The sequence below is a fragment of the Colias eurytheme genome, chromosome 4 (genome assembly GCF_061535395.1).
Source record: "Colias eurytheme isolate Ceu_HAF_F1 chromosome 4, ilColEury1 Martin Lab GWU primary, whole genome shotgun sequence".
Taxonomy (NCBI): Eukaryota; Metazoa; Arthropoda; class Insecta; order Lepidoptera; family Pieridae; genus Colias; species Colias eurytheme.
The window spans coordinates 2,161,136-2,182,427 of NC_142983.1; the positions used below are offsets into that span (position 1 = coordinate 2,161,136).

At 31.9% G+C, this 21,292-nt stretch overlaps 1 protein-coding gene across 1 annotated transcript in view; it reads left to right on the forward strand.

The window, feature by feature from the left end:
* The window catches only part of Pgant2 (polypeptide N-acetylgalactosaminyltransferase 2), a 64,347-nt gene that overhangs the window by 29,403 nt on the left and 13,652 nt on the right, over positions 1-21,292 (forward strand). Inside the window, exons 2-5 of the mRNA XM_090120336.1 lie at positions 13,069-13,304; positions 14,697-14,795; positions 15,735-15,802; positions 18,563-18,750. Coding sequence (XP_089976462.1) covers positions 13,069-13,304; positions 14,697-14,795; positions 15,735-15,802; positions 18,563-18,750 — 591 coding nt within the window. The remainder of the gene's footprint in view (positions 1-13,068; positions 13,305-14,696; positions 14,796-15,734; positions 15,803-18,562; positions 18,751-21,292) is intronic.

A 21,292-nucleotide genomic window follows, 5' to 3' on the forward strand; every position in this document is an offset into this window, starting at 1 on the left:
AAGACAATTAAGGTTATTTCTATTTGTAATTGTGGCATATGAAGCAGATTGGACTATTCTTAAAGTTCGTTATAGTACAATAAGATTTTAAAGGGAAAAAGCTTTGGTCACATTTTTTGAAAAGTTATCATACATATAATATGGAATGAGTAGTTAACAATGTGAGGCAAGTTTTGTAAAGAAGTAAAATTAATACCTATGTAAGTAAATAAAATAAAAAAACTGATTCAATTCAAAACGAAATTTACTTGAAAGCCACAATATATATATCAAAATTGCATAGTACAAGAAAAATTGTTGATAAAATTAGGTTAACCGTGAAAAACTCAAGTAAAAATTGACCAGAATCGAAATACAATGCAATCATACAATCAGTAAAACATACAAAAATCATTTTAACAGATTATATTCACATGTTTTTTTCAAGGCCTTAATTTTATGCTCAATCAAAATGTTTTCACGCACTCATGTGAAACTGTTTTGTAAAATAAATAATGAGTATGTTCACAATTTTTGTATATATTATGTTTACAAAAAAATTCAACACTTACAATAATTTATATTGTTTGATAACTTAATATATTGTGTGAAAATATATTTTAGTGATATTTTTGCACGCCTCATAAGCGAAGCGTTGAGGTGGGTACTACTGTCACTTCGCGCAAAACATCTGATTTTTCAAACTTAAAATGTCTTTATGTATCATACATTGCACTTGTAAGATAATACATACACACACATATTAAGAAAAAACACTATTTTTAACATTCATGATATTTTTGATGTCATTTTTGTTATTTAAACTAGTTAAAAAACAGTTTAAAAAAGTTCTGTCTTGGACGTCCGTGTGTCTGTATGTGCGGAGGATTTTCTTGTTAACACGATAGCGACCGAAATACTTTACTAATCGAGTATTTTTTTTTTTCTCTCTTACGCTTGAGTATGCTCAGGAATAGAACCCTTTCATTTTTCAGGGTCTGATTCGATGTGGTTTAATTGTTATTAAATAAACAAAAATAAAAATAATAATTAAAAAAAAATTATGAGGCGTGCACTTTTGGATTTTCCAAACTATTTTTTTAAATACCTAAGCTAAAAATATAAAAACAATTTTTATTTTAGAAATAATAACAAAAACAATATAGAACGGGGATTAGTTTATTGTGTTAACATAATTATATTTAAATTATGTATCAATAATGGGGATAAATAAATATTAATTTATTGTGTTTACATAATTGTATATTAATTATTAATACAAATAACATTCGCAAAAACTATGAATATTCGATCAGAAATAGCATTGAATTCTTCGTATCAAGCAATTTGTGGTATTTATCAATTACTGTTAATTCGGTATCAGTGTGAAATTACTTTTATGGTCAATTAATAATACCATAGTGAAAGTGAATAATCAATAGTTTATACCTGTAATAAAGCTTAACATACATTTAGCAAATTGCTTTTAAAAAGAGATTACTTTGTCATTTTAAATGTAATAATCTCTATATCTCTCTATATAGAAAAATTCTCGTGTTGTTAGTATTTTAGTAATATTTTTGAAATTTTGTTAGCCTATTGGGTAGATCTGAGAATCGGCTAATATATATTTTTCATAGGTACTCTAAAGTCTAAGTGATAAGAGTAAGGCAGAATAAAATGGTCAATAATGTAATAAAAATGATATTAAGTCTTCAAAACAATATTTAAGTATGGAAGTTCGATAATTATTTTAGGATATTAAAAATTTGAAATATAGAATGTAATAGATATAATTAATATGTTAATTATTTAAATCCCACACAAAATCTGTATTACAAGGTAATAGATAGATAGTTTATTGCTCGCAGAAGGAGGTAAATTTTATTATATTGTAATATTTATGTATATTTTACGCTTATTAATTAGATAGATATAAGGAAAGCCGTAAGATATAAGGTAGCAAGTAAAACGCAACATTAGACAAATTCATTGGAACAACAACACTAATAATATAATAAAGATCTGATATTTTGTCTGTTTTTTATATTTAACTAGACGAATTTTTTAAATTTATCACTAAAAAATGTCGTGTTTTGTGAAATATAAAGGCTATAATATTTTTTTATCCCGTATCAATCGAACCCGGGCAAGTATCAAAATTACCACTTCAATTTCATTAAATTTAAAAAATAGCTTTGCAACTGACTAGATAACCAACGCAGTGAATAAACTTTAGCAAAGAGAAATAATTAAAATAACACTACTAGTAAATATAGCAGATATTTAAAGCATAAGCGATGACTCACAATGAAGTCACATATACTAAAATATAGGGCAAGCTTGCACATATTTACAGGAAGCATGACATAAATATCGCTAAAAGACATTAAACGTTGTAAAATGTAATTCAGGTCGAAAACATTGTTCTGGTGTTTGTTTAAACAATAACTGGTTCGGTCTTTGTATATTTATTTTTCGGGAATCACCAGTAGGTATATTGAGAATTGATTTTTACGATCTTTTAACTGTAGCTATATTGTTGCTTGAAATAAACAAATACCTATTTAACTAGAAACGTGTGTATAGAAATTACTGTAGTATTTTTAATTAAAATGTTGTAGTTTTAATCTATACTAATATTATAAAGCTGAAGAGTTTGTTTCTTTGTTTGAAACGAGTTTGAACGAATATATTTTTGTCACATTGTTTTTAGTAGGCTAAAAATATAGATACAATAATAATAGGTTGGGGATAATTAAACAATTAATTTATTGTTTTAGAAAATCTATTCTTATTAATTTATCCATACTAATCCACACTAATATTATAAAGCTGAAGAGTTTGTTTGAACACGCTAATCTCAGGAACTACTGGTCCGATTTGAAAAATTATTTCGGTGTTAGATAGCCCATTTATCGAGGAATGCTATAGGCTATATATCATCACGCTAAGACCAACAGGAGCTGAGCACTGCGGGTAAAACCGCGGAGCACAGCTAGTAATTACTAAACTTAAAAAAACCTAGACAGTTATTTGTTATTCAACTTTAAATCGTAAATATTACATGAAACAAAATCAATAGAAAGATTAAAGAAAACTCATGCACAAAGATCAGTTTAACATGAACACCATACATTCGTTAAATATTTATTGTATCACATCGATGTTAAACTATTTGTATGAGGAAATTATTCTATACATTTCTTAAGTTATATAACTTATAGACTCAATATTACTATCCAATTATTTTGCAAAATTTAACACGGGAATATGAATCTAATTTCTAAAGAATAGAGGTTATTTTCGTGTAAAATCAATAATATCGACTAAACGGGATCGTGACTAGAAACCCACGTACTTTCAAAACTCGTTTGTAAAATCCTAGCCATTTCCAGACAGGGTAGATATCGTCTTAGCATAAGGCGCGTAAAGCTGGATTCACATTGATGAGATTTTTCTTGTAAATCTGAAAGTTTTTCTGGAAGATGAATACGAAGTCTCATTTAAGTTTTTCGCATATAAAAATACTAAATCGATTTTAATGAAGTTATCAAGCGTTAAATAGTAGATATTTATTCATCACTTTAGTCCTGCTACAAAACAAGCAAAAGATGAAGTCCAAGTAAAGGCCAGTTAACTAAGCAAGAATTAAAATTATATACTTAATGCACATACAATCCTAAAAAATAAAGAAATGCATGTCATTGCCTTGGCATTTCCATTTTGCTCCTTTTTGCTCATAGGCTACTAGTTTTTATTCTGTGCTCATAGGTACTTATTTATTAAATCTTAAATGCCACTGTGGCTTCGAAATAATAAAATAAGATATTATAATTGAAAGAGAACTACGTCAATGTACCCACGCCTGTAGACTAGGAATTACGTATAGTTTCTAGCCCGCGGCTTTCCGTACTAAGCACTGGTTTAAACTGATTTATTATTAAAGACATGTATTTGATTGTGAACATTGTATAAAGTTGTCATTAGAATCCATACTAATATTATAAATGCGAAAGTAACTCTGTCTGTCTGTCTGTTACTCAATCACGCCTAAACTACTGAACCAATTTGCATGAAATTTGGTACCTACGGAGATATTTTGATACCCGAGAAAGGACATAGGCTACCTTTTATTGCGAAATATGTACCACGTGCGAAGCCGGGGCGGACCTCTAGTAGAGAAATAAACACCAATAAACTGTCTACTATTATAGAATACGTTTGTGTGGAAACGTTAATTATTGATAAGTACAAAAAAGAAAATTAGCTATTAAAAATAGATGTTTAAATGATGTACAAATTAATTTTAATAACACAAATTACATCATAATTTTCACTGACTAATAACTAGCGTTGAAATAATTCATAATTTCCTTCCTGTCGATACCTTGTTATATATACTACTAGCTGCTCCGCGCTGTTTCACCCCCGTGGCTCCACCCCTATTGGTCGTAGCGTGATGATATATAGTCTATAACCTTCTTCGATAAATGGGCTATCTAACACCGAAAGAATTTTTCAAATCCGACCAGTAGTTCCCGAGATTAGCGCGTTCAAACAAACAAACAAACAAACAAACTCTTCAGCTTTATAATATTAGTATAGATAACCCGACTATAGGTATAGTTTATATTTGCTTCAGCTTGCTATTTAGTTTACATATTAGGTACCTACTATCATTGTTATTTAAATTACTTTCGCGCAAAAATCACGTGAATCATGTCCCGTTGCAGCATGAATTAAGGATAAACAAACAAACACACTTTCGTATTTATAAGTAAAGATGGAAATCTATATACATACTAGCGGTCCGCCCCGGCTTCGCCCGTGGTTCATATGAAAAATAGATGTTGGCCGATTCTCAGACTTACCCGATATGCACAGAAAATTTCATGAGAATCGGTCCACCCGTTTCGGAGGAGTATGCAGACTAACATTGTGACACGAGAATTTTATATATATATAAGAATAAAGACGCAGTTTTTTATCTTCATACTTATTTTATTGTTTTTTCCACGTTATATAATGATACATAATATCCTTCCATACATTTGGATTATTGTAAATGCATATATGTACATATAATGCAAATTTTTTCAAATTGTTTAATCGCGCTAAGTGCATTGGAACAGGTGATAGTCAATAGAAGGTCAGATTTCGACCACAAGATTCAATCTCCAAGGTTAGAAACGATCGTTTTGCTCAATTTATGGCTATAACGTCTTACAATTGAAATCTAGAACATAGGTAATACTTTTATTTTGTAAAAAAAATATTATATATTACATAGAAATCTCGAAAAACGACATTGCTTCAAAAAAGGAGGAAAATTTACGTTCGTATATGGTTCATCAAATATATACGACCGTAAATTTTTACATACATAAAATTATACAATGGGATCATTGTATATTTTTATGTATGTACAAATATTTCTCTGACAACTAAGAAAAGACTTATCGATCTTCAATTTTTATTCAAAAGACAATCCCAAGATGTTCCAATATATTTCATATCTATTTTATAACTTCCATCCAAAATTTCCACGCATTCTCGTAAAGCTCCTCTTCAAACAAACTCAATATTACTTATATAAATAAAAGTAAATAACTTATCTAAAAATAACTCCGACCCTCAGGGAGTGTCCACTATCAGGGACTATCTTCTAAAATGACACATCGTGACGCACTTATTTCCAACGAAATAGTTTTATTTCTATTTATAGAATAAACTCAATTACATGAAGTGTACTTCAGCTTCAGTACAAAAATAACTTAATTTATCGAAAATAGAAAATATGCGTGGGCTGACTTCCACTTGATATTTTAGTAGATACAAATAAGGTACAAAATTGTTTTACTTTAGTAGTAGGTTCTATTTGTAATTGGATTGGGCAGATTTTGAAGATTCATTTATAGAAATTCGTAATGCGAATTGGTGTGTTTATTAATTTAAGGATATAGATTATAGATTTAAAAACATCAGAGCCTGATTTTCATTACATTAAAATTATTTTAAAGTCTACTATAAACTATTAAATCTCTGCTGCAGTAAAGCATATTTATGTCTTTAACTGTAGAGGCTTAGTTAGTATAGGTATTTATCGATTTTTTAGACCCGACTGTCATCGAAAAAAAATCTCAAAAATAGTAATTTATGACAAAAAAATTACAACACCACTTCTAAAGAATTTACACCAAGAATTCGCTCTCATATACATAATATAAAGGTTCACATTATTACGTCACTAATCCATTGCGTAATTGTTACGAAAGTGAGCGCGTCCTTGGTCGGATCCGGTTAATGTATCGAGATCAAAAGTTTTGTATCGCAAGTGCATTTACTATCTGCCTGTACTCTGTAGTAGGGCATGCACCCGGGTTTACCCGGTTCCGAAAAACCCGGGTAAACCCGGGTTTTTTGATGATCTTGAGAACCGGGTCTGAATAGTATGAAACCCGGTTCTCCCGGTTCCGACCAAAATATTAAAATATAAAGTATTATTTATATTTTGCTGCATTATTTTAACAACTTTATTCTATCTGGCAACGTCAGACTCACGTGCATCGCGAATTTTCGTGCCACGCCTCAAGCGTGGCTCTGGTTGGTTGTCTAACCTTAGATGCTATAAGTTTCCTACGGTTGTATTACCAAAAAAAAAGACGTGTGGCACTCGGGGACTACCGCGGCTAAAGCTATTCTATTGCATAGCATGCCTTCAAGCCACACCTCCGTGTCCGTCGGAGTGGGGAGCGTGAGGTTTTTTCGTTACGGAATTTCTCGATTCAGTCCCCGCGCTCAAGGCCCGCGATAGAAGCTATGCATTATGCAATAGCTTAAAAAAATTAGGCTTCGAAAATGACAAAAATTAGGCTACTGAAATATTTTTATTAGATTTGTCGTGCATTTAAAAAGCTGTTGATTTTACTGTTTCATAATATAATGATCCAGTCATGTAATAAATAAAGTGAAATTTATATCGAATACTCAAGTCTTCGGTCCCTTGATGCTGTGAAAAAGTCAAACTCACAAGCCAACGCATCAAAAGATACAGCCGTAAATGCTGAAAATTTTCGCAAATTTCGACATTCGCATGGGACTCAAAACCTACAGCTGGGTACTTTTCATGAACACAGAGCCTTTAAATTTGGTAAAAGTAACGTCTTATAACACAGATAAAGGAAAAATTGCTAGAAACATAAATTTTAAAGTTACAACATCATAAAAAATAGGTTTGTTCGGAGCCTTCGGAGCGCGAGTCCGACTCGCACTTGGCTGGTTTTTTGCTTTACAGTTTGCAGTTAATGAATAAGGTTTAAGTTTATACGTGATATTATTATAACAAGGTACTTTGATAAATAAAGAGAAGTATTGAAATTTTGTTTCTTAATTAATTTAATAAAGTAAGACACAAGCCGCGTAAAATAAAAGGCCCATCAGGTACTTTCACAGTTACTTTTGTTTTTTTTTTCGAGGTATTATAAAAGAACCGGGTAACCCGGTTCTACCCGGTTCTGAGGTCGATTTGGAACCGGGTTTCAGAAACTTGGAACCGGACTCGGTTCTGCATGCCCTACTCTGTAGGCTGGAGCCTGGAAGCAGGTTTTAGGATATCGTGATCGTTATAATGTTTAGAAACGGGTTCACGTACGAAAATTCATTTAAATCCTATTATTTCCTTCAAACTAACATTGATAACCCAAAAATACATATTTGAGCTTTTTTAATAAGACAATATGACTACACAATTAACTCAATCTCATATTATGCGGTTTGTGTAGCTGGAATTAGCCATGTTTTGTGAAGGTACGTAATCGATACATTATTAGACCGTATATTTACATAATAATATATTATTACGTTTACATAATAAAGTCTAAACACTACAAAATATAATAAAACGGGTAATTATTTCGCCTTAAACCATTTTTAATTTTTTAACTACTATTCACAATCTTTTGTTTTAATTTAGAAATGTATATGAATATTAAAAAGCTTTATTTGTTTGTTTGCTTGAACGCGCTAATCCCCAACTTCTTCCGATTTGAAACATTATTTCAGTGTTAGTTAGTCCATTTATCCAGGAAGGCTATAGAGTATAGGCTATATATAATAATACTAGCGGTGTGCCCCGGCTTCGCCCGTGGTACATGTTTAAACTATCCTATATCTCAAGTTGGACCGAACTGCACCTGGTGTGCGAATTTTATTATAATCGGTTAAGTGGTATAGGAGTCCATTGAGGACAAACATTGTGACACGAGATTTATATTTATTAAGATAACATCATCATATTATATCATATAACATCACGCTAAGGCCAACAGGAGCGGAGTGAAACCGCGGGGCGCAGCTAGTAAAATATAAGTCTTAAACAATAGGTATATAATTAAATACTGGGACATTGAACTGTAAAGCCTTCTTAGGCCTATCATTTCAAGATCACGCAGCGAATCCGTCACGCTTCGCTCCGAACATTACCGCAGCATATAATGTTACACTTTCATTATGTCACATGTTATAATTCGTGTCATTTGCATATTTCCGTATCTATTCCATTATTCAATATAGCTCTAGCTACGTATGCAACTCCAATTTTCCCGCCTGAAAAAAACTAATAAACTCATAATATAAACAAGTTGTTGTTATAATATTACACTCTTCTATTGCTAAGAGAAGAAGCTTTATAAAAAAGTGTTTTTAGGTCTCCTGTCCGCTATCCATTTAACTAAGATCATTAAGATGTATAATTTATAGTATGAAATTTGTCTATACATCGTCAAATACCGCAAGCACTGGCATTATAATATACTATTTGTCTTTCTTAAAGCCTGGCATTCACTACACGCACCACGAGCCGAACCTATCCATGGACAAATCTATCATCGTCCACACACTCTTATGGCACAATATACAGATACATACAGTAAGGAAACTTCATACAAAATGTTCGAAATGGTTCCCCCCCATCAAGCGTGTTTACAAGGGTATTGAGGGGGATCGATAGTAGCGGGTGACACATCCACAGATTTTGAATATAGTATGGAAAAAAGTTTAAAGTGATGTCAATTCACATTAAATAAATATCGATTGTTTCAGTTTGTAGCCCTTTCAATAAATATATTTGTAAATACCATATCTGACTACAAGTTATAAAGAGACTATTTTTTAATTTCTATAGATATGGCAGTATGAGTTTTATATTATGTTGACATATTTTCTATCAAAATGATAGCTACAAATAGTACCTATTAGGAGTCCAGTCTGTTTAAAGATCGCATCTATTTTTTACGCAATCTAGAAGAGCACGAAAATATAAAAAAAGGAAACCTTAAAAAAATCTTGTTTAAATTTATGTGCATAATTACGTAAATATTAGGGAAGAAAAAGATAGATATTATAATTATTGTATTTTTATCGATACGTGGCGTCTCCACTTTGTCAAGCACTAAGCCTGTCAAACTATTTTCTTTTTCTTCCTAAAACAAAAAGGTAGAGGTTCTATGCTCGTTTATTAATAATTTTAATTTATTTTTGCATATTTTGTGTTTTTAATTCAATTTAATTTATCGTTTTAAAAATAATTTAGTAGGTATACCTACATACAAGTATTGTAAATTCTGGTTTAAAATAATTATTGAATATATGTATAATACAAATATCAAGCATTAGAAATAATTTAGGTACATTAAATAGCCTTCGGCGTCCATAACAAAACTAGATTTCGAAATATAGCACTGATAAAAACGTATTTACTTTTACAAGCTGTATTAATTCGGATTGTTTCTTCTTGTAAATTCATATTTAGGCTACACCATTTTTTGTATTTTAACGGGTTTTAATCTCCAAATTACCACAAAATCAACTGTGAAAAAAAGCAAACAGAAATATACAGGCCGAATTGATAACCTTCTCCGTTATTTTTCAAGTCGGTTAAATATCAAAAAGTAACAGCCCTATAGCTATACGTCATAATTTCATGGGGGGGGCTTAGTTTCCTAACTGTATGTACGTAGTATATATCTGTCAACTGTGCTTATGGGCCCTCTTCACAATGGGAAGCGTTGGGCGAGTAGAGGCAATCACGATAGTGTAGAGAGCCTAAATGTCTATGATCGTCCGTCATTTGTTTGGCCAACGCTGCCCATTGTGAAGAGGGTCCATAAACCGTACACCGAACTAAGAACAAACACACGCGGAGATTTGTCTGCGGATTTGTCGTCAGCGACAAGTCCGGCGGATAAATAAATAAATATTTATTTTGCTTTAAACATGATATTAATAGGCGCGTCTATGAATGGTAGCCATAATAGTCGATCGACTCAAACGTCCCCATTTATTAAAATGACATACAACTTCCGATATTCGTACTTTCTCTAACAACATAGATCAAAGAAATTATATACGCAGTACTACTGGTTCACCCGTTATGTACCAGGATATATAGGTAATTATAAATAAATGAATTTTGCATATCTAACCTACATACTTTAATAATTAACTGTACCGCGACGATTTCTAGCTGTGCTTTATAGGAAATAAGTGTTCAATTAATTATTTAGTTTCATTAGGAGGAATGTCGGAAATGTCTCTGTCTGCTATTAAAATTGACAATACTCTCAAGGCTTCTTCTTCGTCTAATATTTGTAAAACTAAATTGTGAATCCTCGAGAATTCCACACATAAATCAAGTACGTTAAATACGTTTTTTGATGCGTTATTTGGTAAAGATGGTAACTTATTAAATATTAGAATAAATTACAAGTTGAAGCTGTATCTATATTACATTTAGATCTTTAGTGGAATTAGATATTTCCTTAAAAGCATAATATACAAATGAGGTCCGTAAACGTTGAAATAAACGCGCATTCATTCATCTATAATTGGTATAACGAGATCAGTCACGGCTCATCACGGAGATCATTCGGAAGTTGACATTTGATACACTCTCTATGGCCTCGTCCTATTTGTAATGATATTCTAGAAGGTTCTCGAATGAATCTTTGGAAATCGGGAGACAATATTGTGATTTGGGATATGTGAATTGTATAAATGTATTTGAATAATGAAAGGAAAATTACAAAAATTATCAACGCGCAACGACGTTACGTTGCTATCAGAACATTCAATTCTTCTAGTTTTATAGCTCTTTAGAGCTAAGGGCTAAAAAGTTAGTCTCTAGACTTTAGATTCTTGTCTGGAATAATCAAATTCCTTCCTAATTCTATTTAGTCATCTTAATAAATTGCTTTAAAGTGAAGAGATGAGGAGGAACATTCTTAAAATTATCTAGTATCTGATTCCTTTTATTAAAATTTAACGCAATTATCATCTTTAAATAGTTTTAAGTCCAGAATTAATTATCCAAAATCAATGAAAACATGTTTCATAACCTTAACAATAAAAACATAACATAATAGATGTAGACATGTAAAGCATGTAACGTAAATACAAAAGAATGTACCGCTTCCATCTTATAAAATATTCGCGGTGCACGCATATTCCGGCGCAGTTAGGGTTGCTACACGTTAGTTTATAATACTTATTTAAACTTAAAAGTGCTGTCAAAGTTTTATAAATATTGACTCCCAAAGCTTAGGAAGGGCCTTAAGGAGCGAATGGAAATCTGTTTTTCTGTATGCCATCAGAAAATCTATTAGCATTAGAGAAAGTGATCAATGTTGTCCGCTATAAGATCAAATCTTTTTAGGTACTATTATTGAGTATCAAACCAGTAGACAGTAGTTATGTCGTCATTTAAACCATAATAATTGAAGACAAATGAAATTAAGGGACTGGGAAGGATTATTAAAATGTAAATTAATAAATGAATATCCGATTGAAAACGAATTTTTCATCAATAGTCAATTTTAAAAATTAGGTATTCTGTATTTATATCCAAAGCTTCAATAATAAATTTAAAAAAATATTGGCAACCCTAAAAACATCTGAATTTCACACAACATGAAATCATTTCCCCAGCCAAGTAGCATGTATTTCAAATTAATTATGTATAATGTTAGGGCAAGTTGAACAAGTGTTGTTTAAATATGTAAGGCTTTGCCCGCCGGTTCGTAAACACAATGTAGGCGTTTCTTGTATAAGAAAACGGAACTTTCATTTTACATGAAAATGTTTTGCTCGAGAGTCGAGATTGTATTTTGTAAAACATCTGGATTAAAATATGTAGATATATGATGTATTGTTAAAATAATAAAAAAGACGTGTGGAACTCTGGGACTGCCGCGGTAAAGCTATTGCATGCTATGCCTTCAAGCCACACCTCCGTGCCCGTCGGAGTGGAATCAATGATTAATTGAAAACTTCAAATAAGTTTTTCGGATAACTTCTTTGTTTTAAAAGATGCCTGAAAAATACTCAGCCATAAAAATACATCCACAACAGCTTCTACAAAAATAATGGCATAATATCTATAGTCCTTTCCACCTAAGATGATTTCTGTGACACATCGATTTTTGACACGTGTAGAGATGTCGGTTACTGAAATCGTATCAATTGTTTCCGATAATCGATAATATTCTATATGGAAATGAAATCGATTTGAATAAAGTACCAAAATTAGTTTTTTCGGCATTTCGCTAACAATTAACTAAGGAAACTTAGCAAACAACAGCAACAAAAAGTCAACAATAACAATTAGTAACAATAACAGAATACCACGTAAAGTATCAATATAAAAATGCAACTTGTATACAAGGCTGACGCACTCGTACAGACGATTGACTCGATTGACAAACGATCACAAGATGGGCGCCGATTATATGATTTTCCAACTCTATGATTTTTCAACGATCCATTTCATGTACACGAATTGCGTAGGTATTATATTTTTGTGTTATTTTATTTTATTTTTCATTATATAAAACTAAACAATACTGTTTTTGATTTATAAGCTTAAGATGTTTCATTTTTATATTTTTGGTAATAATGCCGCCATAAAATAAAAATATTATGCACTAAAATTATTTTGACTTTTTAAACATAAAATTCGTAATTCGGAACACGATGAAGTGTCACAGGAATCATCATAGGTGAAAAGGACTATAATAAAATTTTCTTTGACAGGAAGAAAACATAGCGCTCCGCCTCATAAAACAACACCAAGACATCGAAGAACCAGAGAGCAGTCCGGCCTCCCCCGAGGAGTACGGGACTGGGAGTACAGGGAGGTACTTCGACGAGGCGGGGTACGTCGCGGGAGGGAACAAGGATAATGATCCTTACGTCAGGAATCGGTTCAATCAGGCCGCGTCTGATGCGTTGCCTAGCAACCGCGGTGTGCCTGATACGAGGAATGCTATGTAAGTTGATTATGTTTGCTTGTTTTTAATGATATCACTAGCTGTGTCCCACGGCTTTACACGCATTGCCCCGCTCCTATAGATCATTGTGTCATGAAATACAGTCGATAGCCTTCCTGATATCTCTATAAATGGGCTAGGCCATAAATCTAACACTGAAATTTTCAAATCAGACCTGAGTAGATTCCTAGTTCCTGAGATTAGCGCGTTCAACCAAATAGACAAACAAACAAACCAACTAACAAACTTCAGTTGAATAATTTTAGTACAGATTGAATGTTTGGCAAAATTGAAGAGACTTGGCGATGATTTGCATTTAAGTGACGTAACGTTTGAGTGTAATCTCGAATGTCGACATTTTTTAAAAAGATATAAAATGAGATCATGAGCAAATTGAAAGTGCTAACTTTCGGTTTGTCAAAATTTCGAAAATAATATTTCTGCATTGACATTGGACACAATGTTGTATTCTTTATATTTTCCCAAGCTCTAAAGGATTATGAAAATTAACTTAATGCAGTTCCTATAATTCATTCATATAATAATTGTCAAATTGATAACCTCCTTTTCTGAAGTTGGTTAAAAACAAGAGACATATAAAGTAAAGACTATCAGGCGTAACTGAACACCCCACATTAATATTATTACAGAGAATGTAGGTTACAGTAGCATTTAATATTGATCGCGAGGACGTTACACTCAACAAGGTAAAGGTCTTAGTCCAGTTTTAAAAACATGTTCGAAGCGATTTCTTGTGGTACATATTATATTTAGTAAGATTTATTAAGATTAAATAAAAATGCACCTGGACATTTGCTAGTTTTAATCGACGATATTATTGGCATTTAATTTTATTGTGTACATGTTTTTTAGCATGAAAATTTAAAAGTACGTAAGCGCACAGCACATACATACCACCAAAACCTTAGATTCAACGAAAGTGAAGTCCCGTGGCCCCAAGTGAGGTAAGGGGCAGATGCATTATGCATAAATCTGTTTCACTGATCGATTTTCTTTAGGGACAAGTAGCCTTCTGTGTCCTGCCAGACCGAGACATTAATTTTTTCTTCTTCTCCACCGGGAATCGAACCCAGGACCCCTCGGTTCTACGCTCACGCGTCAACCACTGTACCAAGGAGGCGGTCAACGAGAAAGATGAGACTTTCCTTTTAGATTTTTCCCATGAAAGTTACAAGTACTGAAACAATTTCTAAAGTTCATATCTTCATAAGTAACTATTAGCAACGTAGTTTACACACGGCATTTAATACAACCTTAGACTACTTAATAGAAAGTCTACAATACGATAATAATCAAACAAAGAATCAGTTTCAAACAATGCAATAAAAGACTCAGACAATGCTGCTATAAAATAACAATGGTGTTGTCCAGGTGCCGGCTGAAGAAATACGACGAAGATCTGCCACAAACGAGTGTGATCATAACATTTCATAATGAGGCTCGGTCTACATTACTCCGCACTATTGTCAGGTGAGAATGTACTATTTATTAACCTTTACTCATATAGTAAAGCTATGACTAATAAGGATCACAATCCTAAACCACTTAGCATTTATAGAGTGGTGTAAACTTAGGACAGCTAGAGATTACAATTTTAGTCTTATCGATTAAAAATCATATTCAGACATTTATTATAGGTACAGTAGGTAGGAAATATCTCGAGATGTTAATTATTTTAGTCTTAATATGATATATCCTATTTAGGCAAGAGAAAATAAGTTTAGGGCTTATATATAATAAATAAATAAAAATAAATATAAAATCGAACATTGATCAATTTAGATATTATGATGAAGCACTTTTCTTAGTTAATATTATGCTTTAGTCACCTTTAGTGCAGTTGTAACCTTACAATTCAATATGCTATTTAATTTTGATACAATAAGTGAAGCATTTAGATTATAGATACCAACCTAATATTACATTAGGTTACCAACTTCCCTCAATTAATTACGTAAATGTATTGAGAATATCTTGGGTGTTTCCATTTGTCCCTTGTCCAGCCCCACAAGGGACTTTAGACCACTATTTTAATTCAATCCTTCAATGAGACTGCTATTTTTAGAATTTCTTTCTATTCTTACGCGATAGATTTTTCAGGTAAAAATTAAAACGACTTTTAACTATCAAAGCTAGAAGCGTGCAATCACAGTATATAAAATCATATTCTTATACTGTCGTGGTATGTAGTAAAGTGTTTTTTTATAATTTCCTGCGAGAAAGGGGATCGATCCTAGTAAAATGACCTTATATCTACATAATAATTAGATCAACTGCAAAAATCGTAGCTTTTAGCTTATGATGAGAGATAAAATTTATATTTATAATATGAGAGTTAAAATTTTGCAATAAATAAGTAAGTATAAAGATTTTATTGAATTATTTTTATAATCTATTTTTTATTTTTAGTGTCCTCAATCGAAGTCCTGAGCACCTCATTAAAGAAATAATTCTCGTCGATGACTTTAGTGATAACCGTAAGTACTTTTTAATGATATTTTATGACACTTTTCGAATTATTTTTTTATTCTGTATCAAAAAATATTTATCATACTTTGGGTTGGAATTATAAGTGGATTTTTATTTTATTTATTCGTATTTATAAATAATCCATTTTTGCATCAAAAGTCATACTTATAATATTTTATTTGGATATCAATTGAATCAATGAAAATTTATAAAAAAAATATAATACAGTTACAAAACACTTATAAGACACAAATCCACCTCTGTAAAAGTAGTATACCTAGTACATATTAAATTATCTGTGGTAAAACTAAGCATTTGCAAATGATTGAATCATTTCTTTTCACCTCATGGCTCTTTACACTCAACACATAAACTTTGAATTGCGCAATCATCAAATATGAGCAATTTGACATAACAATGTGTTTAAAAAGCAATTTTATTTCACTCTGTGCTCGCAACGTGGAAAATATGGCTATGTGGTGCAAATGGTCAATTTAATCTGAATATTTACATTTCTCTAATACCTTTGTGTGAAGATGCATTGTTTTTCTTTTTAACGTTTACCTTCTAAGATAATTAAGTCGTGTTATGTGTTTAACAGTAATATAAAGAGGTCGATTACTACTCTTATATTTTTATGAATAACTAGCGGTCGGCCCCGGCTTCGCCCGTGGTACATGTTTACGATTCCATCCATAAGAACCATAAGTACCATCCTCGTACTTCAAGGAATATTATAAAATAAGAATTAACGAAATCGGTTCAGCCGTTTTCGAGTTATGCGCTTACCAACACATTTTGCGATTCATTTTTATATTTTATGAAGATCAAAAACAAAACTTTGTCGGATACTTATTTTCAATTCAGCTTTCAAAATTTTAAATTAGAATACTGTTTTATTCATCTGTCTGTATTTATTGTTGGACGAACATGGCGACTAATTAGCTTTTTCACAACATATTTTGATATGATAAACATAAAAAGTTTCTTTTAGTTTACTTTAACAATGCACAATTAGACAAAAACTATTATTTCTAGAAAAATCGCTTGTGAAAATCTAAGAGCTATATGAGAAAATTGTTATACATTATGAAACTTGGTGTAAAATGAAAAACATGATCTGTTCACATACATTGTATGTAGGTAAGACAATACGGTTCGGAATTTCAACACCATATCGCATAAGGTAATTACAACTTCGCTTTAATATTATCTAGAAGTAATTAAAAGAACCATTAAGAAGGGGAAATTGGTTGTATATAATAATAAATAAATAATAATAATAAATAAATAAATAATACCTTCACGATGTTTCAGATCTGGTGAAATTTTGATTGCAATTCCCTTTAGATATTATATAAATTAAATATAAATTGAGTTTTATCCTAGAAAATAAACTGTTAACATTGGCTCTATGAACATCTTCCTCATACTTATATTTTCCAATATAAATGATGTATGATACAGTATACTTAATTATGACTCCACTCGTATACGGGGTGTCCCACTATTGGTATACTAAGCGCGAAGGGACTTGTAGTTTTGCATACACTGATCACGTAAAAAATACTTAACAAAATTACATAAAAAAATGTTTGCTAAATTATTCCTGAAAATCCATGTTTTCTTCTCTAGCTTCGCGCAGCCGGCATATACCGCTTCGCTGATGTGAGCATTTTGTCTACGAAAACATAATCTTAAACAATAGGTCACGTGCTGGTAGCAAAGCTGGGCAGGATGCTTGTTATGGGTGTACACATAGAGTTTAAAAAATTCATCTATTTGAAAAAAAACTGCGTTTGGAATTTTATAATTATTTTTTACGTACTCATATGCATTGATAACCTTAGTTTTATATCAACACTTACCATCACATAATAACGACACCTATATTTGACTATACTAGTTTAGCTTTTCTCTCAAAAAGGAAGAACGAATGGGACTCCTTCCTAATGCGGTCTTCACTTCTACAAAAATGGTAGATCTGTCTGTGATTGCGTAATTAAAAACCAAAGCCAACAAGCGTCTTATATATTTTATATTATGCTGGTTGTAATAAACGTCAACTTCACTCATTACATAGTTTAATATTGCTGTTATTTTTAATTTTCTCCTTTATACAAATAATTAAAAGTATTAGAGAAATAACGTGATGCTCGTTAAATATTTTGTTGAAAGAATTTTGTACCTATCTAAATAGTACAAAATATAATGTTAGCAGCTGATAACAAAAATGTTAACTATCATGTTGCTATCCATGCTATTTTGACTACCTACTAAAACAACAGACATTTCAATGTAGTTCTTTAACATTTTGTATGTAACATCAATGTTACAATGGCCAACGGTACTGTACCACATCTAAACCTAATTATTTTAACTGATTCCAAACAAGATTCTAGTGTCCTTGTCTTTACAATGCATGTTACAGCTGCTTATTGCTGAAATACATCACCATTAATCCCAATATAGTCTCCAAAATAAGATATTCTAAAATAGTTTCTAATGAATTAAAAAGCTGATGATGCTGTGCCCTTGCATCACCACTAAACCCAATATTCTCGATTTTCTTTCACTACATAGTATAAAACAAAGACGCTTTTTCTGTCCCTATGTCCCTATAACCATAAGTATGCTTAAATCTTTAAAACTTCGCAACGGATTTTGATACAGTTTCTTTAATCGATAGAGTGATTCTCACGTAAGTATATTATTTAGTAGGTTTTAGACAAAGATTAGTATTATAATATATTCTCTTTGTTTCGTAGCTGACGATGGAGCGGCCCTTCGAGCGATACGAAAGGTGCGCGTCATTAGGAACTCGAAGCGCGAAGGCCTCATGCGGTCCAGGGTGCGAGGGGCGGACGCGGCAACAGCACCCGTTCTGACCTTCCTGGACTCGCACGTGGAGTGCAATGTGCATTGGCTGGAGCCCCTGCTGCAAAGAGTTAAGGAGGTATGTAGAAAAAATGGAGTTCAATTGACGGAGCGGCCTGACGAGCGATTTTGATAAGGCAATTCTCGGGTGACGATTGACGAATTCATAAATGAATTTTAAATCAACCAATAATAATTGTTAGTAGTCTATAATCTATTCTCTTAATAGGTATCGTATAATTGTTTATTGAATAATTTAAAGCATTGGGTATCACTTTAAAAATGTAGGTATATACCTACTTATAAAGGGATGATGATCAATCTTAATAGCGTGAAACTTCTATTTACATGTTGTATAAGAAAAGAAGAAAATCAATAGAAACTTGACGTGGGATGACATTGATCAATCGCTTTATTTCCTAATGGATTGTCAAAAGCATCGTTTAGAATGAGTACCTACTGAAAAGTGCTTTTGAAAATAGGCTCTTTATAGTTATAAAACATGCATATAAAATTGTTATAGCCACTTCAATATTATACAGCGAGATTGCAAATTTTCCGCCCATAATAATTACAACGTTTAGATTCCATATACCGCCCGAAAACTATAATTTAAAAGCAATTAAACACGAAGAGATAGCCAGAGAAAATGGCCAGCTTCAACATATTAATTTAGCGGGAAATATTAAATCAAGAGGTCAATACATACTGCAATATCTAATATCTAATATCTAATATTCTATATTATAAATTATATATTATAAATTATAAATATATTATAAAGGCGAAAGTTTGTAAGGATGTATGGATGTATGGATATATGGATGTTTGTTACTCTTTCACGTAAAAACTACTAAACCGATTACAATGAAATTTAGCACACATATAGAGGGTAACTTGGATTAACACATAGGATAGTTTTTATCCCGGAAATCCCACGGGAACGGGAACTATGCGGGTTTTCCTTTGCAAACGCGGGCGAAGCCGCGGGCGGAAATCTAGTCTAGTATATTATAAAGGCGAAAGTTTGTAAGGATGTATGGATGTATGGATGTATGGATGTTTGTTACTCTTTCACGTAAAAACTACTAAACCGATTACAATGAAATTTAGCACACATATAGAGGGTAACTTGGATTAACACATAGGATAGTTTTTATCCCGGAAATCCCACGGGAACGGGAACTATGCGGGTTTTTCCTTTGCAAACGCGGGCGAAGCCGCGGGCGGAAATCTAGTACTGCAATATATGCATTAATGCCTTGCCTAACCGTTTGGGATTTATTGACGCGTTTTGTAATAAAGATGTAGTGAAAGATATGGTATGTTGTTTCGTATGTATTTTGAATAACTAGAGAATTTACAAATATTTCACAATAATCACGGACAAAAATGTCAAAATAATTGATACCGTTTCTGTGTCGTATTTGAAATTTGCATTAGTTTATTTTATTTTTATTCATAATCTCCGATTACACAAACGGTAATTAATTATGTCACAAAAAATAAAACTCCTATGAAAAAAGAGCGTGTGCGCCGAGCACACGCGTCAGAAGTGAAACTTCTTTGACAAAATTCAAGAATCGTCGCGTTACTCCATGTCGGTATTGCCATGACGCGGACGCGACCTTTTACTCTCAACGCGCCTATTAAGTATCACTGCAATATATTTTTTTTGCAAAAAAAACTTCTCAGTTACATCACAAAGATTTAAATTAAACAAAGTAACACATATCCAAATGACTCATAATCTCAAAGAAATTGAAAGTGCTTCCAAATTCTTAATTACAAACATTAAAATAACAATACCGCATTCCTTTTGTCCTTGTTTTCATATAAGGCTTTTACTTCCTTTAATATTAAGGTCATACCGAACCATTGTAAACAAATAATTATCCTATAAAACATATTAAAATACATTAATATATTAATTATTACAGTTATTTGTTTATAATAAGTGATAATAACCGCATATCACTATATGACTCAATGGTTCAATTATTACTTACTAGATTTCCGCCCGCGGCTTCACCCGCGTTTTCAAAAACCCACATAGTTCCCGTTCCCGTGGGATTTCCGGCATAAAACCTATCCTATGTGTTAATCCAAGTTACCCTATATATGTGTGCTAAATTTCATTGTAATCGGTTCAGTAGTATTTGCGTGAAAGAGTAACAAACACACACACATACTCACAAACTTTTGCACTTATAATATTAGTAGGATTTATTACAACTATTACATGCTATTGTTCACTTTATTTTCCCATTAAAAGAAATTCCAATTACCGAAGCTAATTTAACGACTTGTGATTATAATTACATGTTTATGACTTCAACTCAACGTCGATCAGTGATAAAATTTCGATAAACGTGTATTTTGAAATGTAGTTCCATAAAGTAATAGGCTGAAGAAGTACCTTATGGGAAAATTTATGACTTGTATATCGTAGTATATTCCTTCGACATTGAGTTAAAGTTATAGAAGAAATAAAACTATTTTGTACATTGTACACGTAATGTTATCGCATAAAAGCAGTTCCCAATATAAATTCCCTTTTTATTTTAGTTCCACCCCACATTCATTTATTGCAATGATTCTACGTCTTTTCAACTAATATT